The sequence below is a fragment of the Vollenhovia emeryi genome, unplaced genomic scaffold (assembly GCF_000949405.1).
Source record: "Vollenhovia emeryi isolate VEMERY1.0 unplaced genomic scaffold, V.emery_V1.0 DF939130.1, whole genome shotgun sequence".
NCBI lineage: Eukaryota > Metazoa > Arthropoda > Insecta > Hymenoptera > Formicidae > Vollenhovia > Vollenhovia emeryi.
Genome location: NW_011967236.1, coordinates 3052695 through 3060551, shown reverse-complemented (window position 1 = coordinate 3060551; position 7857 = coordinate 3052695). Strand labels below are relative to the sequence as shown.

At 34.5% G+C, this 7857-nt stretch overlaps 1 protein-coding gene across 1 annotated transcript; it reads left to right on the top strand.

Annotated features, from left to right (window-relative positions):
• The first annotated feature begins 863 nt into the window (after positions 1-863).
• On the top strand, positions 864-6220 carry LOC105568367 (kynurenine/alpha-aminoadipate aminotransferase, mitochondrial-like). Its single transcript, XM_012023997.1, has 8 exons — positions 864-1291; positions 1611-1798; positions 2135-2305; positions 2737-2997; positions 3733-3912; positions 4372-4498; positions 5110-5318; positions 5644-6220. The coding sequence occupies exons 1-8, from the start codon at positions 1225-1227 to the stop codon at positions 5713-5715; spliced, it is 1275 nt and encodes a 424-aa protein (XP_011879387.1). The 5' UTR covers positions 864-1224; the 3' UTR covers positions 5716-6220.
• Positions 6221-7857: the final 1637 nt, after the last annotated feature.

Genomic DNA, 7857 nt, shown 5'->3' with positions numbered 1-7857 from the left:
ATGGAGACAAATGTCACAGTAAAAGATTTACACAGATGTTATATTAATAAGTGTGTTTACACTTGATAATTTGGACATCTGTATTTTCGGAAGATTGTCGGATAAAGGGCTCTGAAGAAATAGTGAAAATATAATGGATTAGGAACAGTACGCGACGAGAAAATCTAATACTCGAAGGTTAATCTTTACTGTTCTTTTTATGAACCAACAATTTAGATATATGGCGCGATAGTACGTTTGCTCGAGAAGTTACAAAAGGAAACAATGATTAAGAATCGCCAATGATAAGAATTACGGCGAACGGGGAGTTAAGGCAATGTAAAAAGTAAATTGCAAAATATGACACCGTTTCTGGAATTTATTGCATATGCATATTGCGTATGTATAAAAGAGCAGAACTATAAAATCGTCTCTGACCTGCGATTAGATATAATGCTTATCAAAAAATGAGGTTTGTAGAATTCATGGAGATACATTATCGATAAAGCAATTGTTTATCTCGTTATATTCCCCATCTAAGGAGAAGTTACAGATATTTCTTTCCATGTCCTGAATTTTGGATATCCCTCTTAAGTTTGTATTATAATTACAGTATTTATACTTATGATTCCTTGTAACGATTGAATATGTGCTCGGACTCGATATATACATGTGTATATATTTCGTTAAAATTTATATAGTCCATATAATCTTCAATCAGCGATAGAACAGCTGCGGGGCTAAGTCGTGATGCCCGTATGGTAAACATTGTATAATCAGGGAAACTATTTAGTGACATTTTTCTAGTGTATGTGAGTATTTCTTTTTGTGTGTGGGATGACTTTCTGACGCAACCAACATGTTATCGCTAAATATAAAAGGAGGCATAGCCGAGCGCGTTGTCAGTGTAGAAGGGATAACAGAAGTGTTCACTTTGGTGGGACGTGCTCTCGACTAAGTCCGTGCGTTTACCTCTTGGGAAACGATCTTAATATATACATATAGAAGGAAGAAGAGATCTACGTTCGCGCAGAGAAAGAGACGGAGTGTACGTTTGGGCTTTTCAAATTGTGATCAATGCCGCTGACGATCAACAATTGATTTATTAATAATACTGTCTCAACTGATCGTGTGCTGAAACGCAACGTACTGGAACTCACGCGCGTGATTAATAATCAATTCGATTCGGAGGTTCACAGCAAAGATCTATCAAGCGAGTGCCTTACACAGAGCGTGAACAGAAAAATGGATTATTCTTATTTCATGACGGACGTCTCCAAGCGCAGGCGGCCAGCCACAACGCGGGAGCTAAGTAAGCAGCAAGTTCTTCGCTTTGTTGTCGTGAAGCTCAAACGCAATAATCAGTAGCGAGCAAAGTGTAAATCAGCAAACGATTCGACTTACATCTAATTAGCAATAATTGCAAAGTCTTTCTTTTATGATATATTAATAAAATCACCAAGATAAAACATTTACGCAGAAAATTGATAAGTTGACTTTGATGCTCGCGATCATAATTAGTTGCGAATATACCAATAACGCGGAATATTAATGTCCCACCCCGATAAACCTAAGGATGTTGTAATTATGTCGGACGATGATCGACAATGAGGATCTTTCATCTGTTCTAGCTAAAATAGCGTACTCCGCGAAAAAAGATACCATTTCTTTGGCAGAGGGAATGCCCAACGAAAAAACATTCCCGTTCACGGAAATTTCGGTTAAACTCTGCGACGGTACATCCTTTACTCTCGAAGGCAGCGAGTTAGGTGCCGCTCTCCAGTACATACCCACGCAAGGTTACCCTCCTCTGGTGCAGGTAGAAAATATTTTCAACGTTATCTGAATCTTCTTCAAATCTATTCTACAGGAAAATGTTAGATATGACATAGTGCCCATATCTTATTGATTAGAAGGAAAATTAAAGAAACGATAATAAGGAAAAGATAAGAAGAGAAGAACGGATAAAAAACAAAAGACTAAAAGATTTCGAAAATGAGTTATTTAGTAATCACGTTCCGATTGTGTCACATTGTTCGGCCGAGGTTGCGCCTTGTGTAATCGACCGTGTTGTTATACCCGGAATCTTTCGTTACCAAGATAAGGGAATCGACTACAATGTGTCTAACAACGTCGGACATCAAATTGGTTTCAGGCCCTGAGGGAATTCCAGAGAAGGGCACACGCGCCGCCCTTATGGGAGAGACGCGACATAGTCGTCGTTTCGGGGTCTCAGGACGGGCTTAGCAAGGCTTTGGAGGCTATAATCGGCACTGGTGATCCGATTTTGGTCCCCGACCCTTTCTATCCTGGCGTCGAAGTTGTGGTGAGTGAATATAGATATGCTTTCATTAGTGAAAGAAATTTGAGAAGAATCCCGTACGTGTACGCGCGTCGCGACGTTTTAATCCTTTTAACTACTAAGTATACAATAAGTATTGTACGGTAGCGGTAAAAAAAGCCTCTTCTAGAAAGCTTTGTAACATGATTTTATTAATTTTTTATATCGAACAGAGAAGCCTACGAAATAAAAATTAATATTTTTTATATTTCATATCTCTTATATTTATATGAAGAATGGTGTGAAAACACTGGAGTTTTATGTTTTGACCCGAGTTCGATTTAATCTAATTTACTTTAAAAGAATAACTTTTTTCTTCCGTTTTCTTTTCCAAGTATCAAAACGTTCAGCGGTTTATTTGTTATTTCAAATTTTTGTTACTACGGGAATAATACGGGTGTTGATTTCGATCACAGATAGCACCGCACAAAGCGGAGTTTCTAATGATCCCGCAAGACGACGACGGTCCCATTCCGGAAATACTTCGGGAAACTCTGATAAAACGGGAGCTTTCCGGAGGAAAAATGCCGAAAGTAATGTATATAAACGCTACTGGCACGAACCCTACCGGCATCATTATACCTCTGGAAAGACGAAAAGAGATCTATAGGATAGCCTGCGAGTACAACTTCTTACTTCTCGACGACGATCCTTATCATTTCATGCATTTTGACAAGGTGAGTCATGGCTTTCATATGTGACGAATGTGTTATTTAACGTGGATAGGACATAAAGAAGTTAAGCCGGCCACGTCAATACGAACGTTAATAGACGTATTAATAAACGTATAAATATACATACGTTAATATTTACTATACAAATAATTATATCGAAAATTACTTAAAAAATGGAAATCTGCAAAATGGTATTTTATAAACGGGCCCGCAGATTACAGTGCAAATTAGATAAGTTTACTGTATGATGTATCTTTGACGTAATTCCGGCATAATTTTGCATAAACGTAAATTAAATTCCGAGTGACCTACGCGATAACGTTAAATTTTATATCTTTTAAAGCTGTTTAAAATATGATAAAATGCAGTAGCAATGTACTCAAAACGAATGAGGACATTTGTTAATTACAATATAGGTGCATTAAGTACTGTGCTATTTGGTGCCATCAAACGGCAAATTATTAGAGATGTTATGCAAAATTTATAGATAATATTTCAAATTTCTCGATGATATCAATCCGCACATCATGAATGTCTTTCATGACAATCTTTGACGTTTGAGAAAGACAGAACAAGATCTATATTTACATTTATAATATAACTGATATAATACAAAATTATACACGTTTATAGAATCACGAATATTCAATGAAAGTAACGTAAATACTATTGGAGAGATATTCGTCATAAAAATGGAAAAATATGGTGGCATTTAAAATAAATGATATTCCTTCTCAGGAAGAGCCTAAGTCTTTCTTATCGCTCGATACGGAAGGTCGGGTAATTAGATTGGACTCATTCTCGAAAGTGATCAGCAGTGGCATCAGATTAGGCTTTCTGACCGCCGCAGCTCCGCTGATAGCCAGCGTAGAGCTCCATTTGCAGAGCAGCCATCTCCATGCTCCTACCTTATCGCAGGTTGGTAGAGATATATCCCTTACCCTTTGCAACGCCCTTCGCGACCCTTCGTCCGTTACCCTAGCTTAAACTTTTCTGTATCGTCGGTAACGTGTAAACTAGTGCTGCAATAAAACTTCGAACCAATGTAAAAAACTAATCAATCTTTTCTAACCAATCTTATCACATTCAAGTTTTAATACATATCTATATGAGAATATGTTAGATAACACGATGCAAATGTTTACACTTAAATGTGAAAGGATTTATTATACTTTTTATACACATGAAAAACGGGCAATAACCGTAAATGTTATTATCGGGAATGATGAAACGTCGACGCATGCCTCGCTTAATCATCGTCCATAAATCAAACCGACAGCGGCGCGTGTCGGTTCTTATCTAAACCTTATTGTAAACATTGACCGTTTTATCACCAGAAAAAAAGATGATAAGGAAGTGGCTCATCTGACTTTTTAGGTAATAATGTACAAGCTGTTGAAGACCTGGGGTTACGAGGGCCTCATGCAACATTACATGAAACTAAGGTGCTTCTACAAGGAACGAAGGGATGTTATCTCAGAATTAGCACACAAGCATTTAAACGGTGAGTAACAACCGTTCTCGGTACACTTGATGATAATAGAAGGAATGTGTGTATACATATGTATATCCCATAACAACGTACAAGTAGTAACGTTGTAATATTGTGCATTGCACTGCAAATTATAGAAACATTGTATAAACATATGTAACTGTGCCATAGTTTGAACAATATTATAGCAACATTTACAAAATTAACAACGTCTCGAATCATTCTATACGAGAGTATGTATTTTTGCTTATGAATGAAACCAAACTTGTATTATCTACAACTGACGTATAAGTTTTACAGCAAACTTCAAATACTTTTTGTGTATCTTTACTCTAATATTCTTAAAAACTGTAATACTTTGATTTACATATAAATTTATATATGTATAATTAAATAAAATTATTGTTTCATTTTTATAATTTTTTAAATGCTTTCACTAAAGAAATATCGATAAACTATACTTGTGGTTATATGTATACATATATTTTGATATCTTACTGCTATTATATTATGTGCAATGCTTTTACGCGCAACAATTTACGTTCCTACGTGTAAAAGAATTTAATAAATAATTGGTAAATCGCTGTAATTAAAAGATTAGAAAGTGACGATTTGTGGTTTAGGTTTGGCGGACTTTAGCGTACCAAAGGGTGGATTCTTTTTATGGATTAAAGTACGAGGAATCAAGAATACATGGAAGATGATAATGCAGCAAGGTGTAAAGAGTGGCGTTATTATGGCGCCAGGAGCCGCATTTATGAAAGATTCCACGAAATCCTGTAACGCCATCAGGGCAAGTTTCACCAAAGCTTCCCGTGAAGAAATGGATCTGGTATTTTGAATTTATATACTTTTATATACTATTTATTATTATACATACCTATATTAATTAATAAGATAAATTATAAATCAAACTATTGGTTTATTAATTAATTGTAAAATTTAACGTAAATCAATAATACATAATACAATTGAGAGTAAACATATTAAAATCACGCGTATTTGAACATATCAAATTAAAATTTTTTTTTTATGTCAATCTATTTTACTGACGTACAGCTAACCTATCGACGGTGAATAAAGTTTTATCGTACACTTATCACCTTGCTGCTGAGCGAATGGAGCCTCGAATATTTATATCGAAACTTATGTTTCAGGCACTGAAGAGATTGGCGGAATTAATTCGAAAAGAGTTAAGCAACAATTACATCGAAAATATCGACACGTGATAATATCTTTGTACATAAATATATTATCGACAAATAATATATTTGTACATGACTACACGGTTTGATAGCGAAGCTAACAATCAACAGTTGGTAATAAAATAGAGGGATAGACTCGAAAGATATTATCAATTAAGTGAATTGTTGAATGTTAAGCGGTAAAAGGAAATGTTTCAAACAAGCATTGCCATAAGGAAAACTAGACCGGTCCTGTCGAGCCTCTTCGACGCTGCGCATGCTATTAGTCTCACCTCGCACGTTCCTATTGTCTTCTTGCTCGATTTTATATTTTCACGCTTGCTCACATACCGTCTATGTTTCAATTATAAGATCGTCACACTTTTAACTTATTGTTAGAAATGTATATTATCATCTTATCACACATTTAATATGTTTATACATATACAGTAAGTGTATCAACATTAGTTGTATTTGAGTTATATAATGTGGAATACTTATTTACGATTACAATTGTATTATTTAATACAATAAAAAAAGTGAAAATTAAATCTAGCTCTTATTTTTTCCTTATTACTTTTTAATTTAATACAATGTTACCAAATTGCATTTAGCCGTCTGTTAGTCATTATTTTTCTATATTCCTGACTATCCGAATCCCTGCCTACTCGTACTTTTATCTATAGACCTGCCTACTTATCCATTTTCTACCTACCCGTGTTTCAACGTAATGAATCTACAAATCTTTAATTAACGCCTACGCGATTTTCTAGGGGATTGACTTGGGAGTTTAACGCGCCCGCGAGATTTAATAGGAGTTTCACTCTCGTACATATGCGAGATTGTATAGAAGCATAACCGACTTGTAATAAATGAAAAGAAATCCAAGTACACTTTGTATAGCACCTTTCGCTTACTCCATCAGAGTGGCCAATATTGACCACTTAACTCATCGTTTCTAATTTTTCTTCGTTCGTCACAGAGAATGATTACAGCATCAAGCATAATAAAATAAATACAAGATGACTGATAGCTGTTTAAAAGGAAAGAGACGCGAATTTCTCACGGCGCGATAATTGCATTTCCTATTCAAGCGGCGTAGAAAATATTTTTCATTGTTCAAATTGCGACAGAAATACTTAAATTGCCGAGAAATAAAATTGTTATCAATGTCCCGTCGTAAAAATATCTCTTAAACATATCTTTGAAACATTAAAAGTTATTTCTAAAATATTTTATATCAAGTATTATAAAGCATGTCTTCTATAATTGATTGAGACTAATAATTAATATAAAATCTACATAAAAAACTTTCTCGGTTTCATGTTCAGTCATCGATGATTACTGAATCTCATATTCAGTTATTTCGCAAGTAATACAATCGAACATAACAAACACATAATAAACATGCACGTGGATGGACCGTGAAACAGTAGAATAAAATCAACTTATGCTAAAATTAAAGTAATTAATATTCAATAAATTCTTTTGTTAAATAAACTTGGAATATGTTAAGCTATAAAGAAAATTTCTGTGTCTCTTCCGTTTTTCATTTATAAATACAGATTTTTCATGATGAACATTAAATAACAAAACGATGTGCCATGGACGAGCAATAAATTGACTAATAAATGCATGATCTCCAGGATTAAATGTCTATTTCATTCCAGTCCATCCATTATAATACTGAGAAAAATTTCCATTGGATAAATTGATAAGTAGCGTTTTCGATGGAAAATTAACCATCGGTTTTTCTTATTAAGTTTTCCGATTACATTATGGATACATTCGATGAAATTTATCTAATAAAATTGCACTTACTGATGAAAATTTAATGGAATATACATATAAGTTTGTTAATATTATCCGATTAGATAGTCCAAGATATTTTTCTCAGTGAATGTAATGAATCTATGATATTCTATACCTTTGCAATGTATGTTCTTAATATTTAAGATATTTTATATATCTGCGTACAACCGGAGATTCACAGTTTTATTAATAAGAATATTGAAAAGGCAGTATATTTTCCCCCAAGTGTTCTCATTAATTTATTATCGTTTATTCCCTGCGAATTGGCATAGCTTTCATGGATTCATTACCTCGATTTAGAAGATAAACTGAACTTCTCACTCACCGATACGACGAACAGCACCACGGCAGTAAAACTGCGACGACCTGCAACGC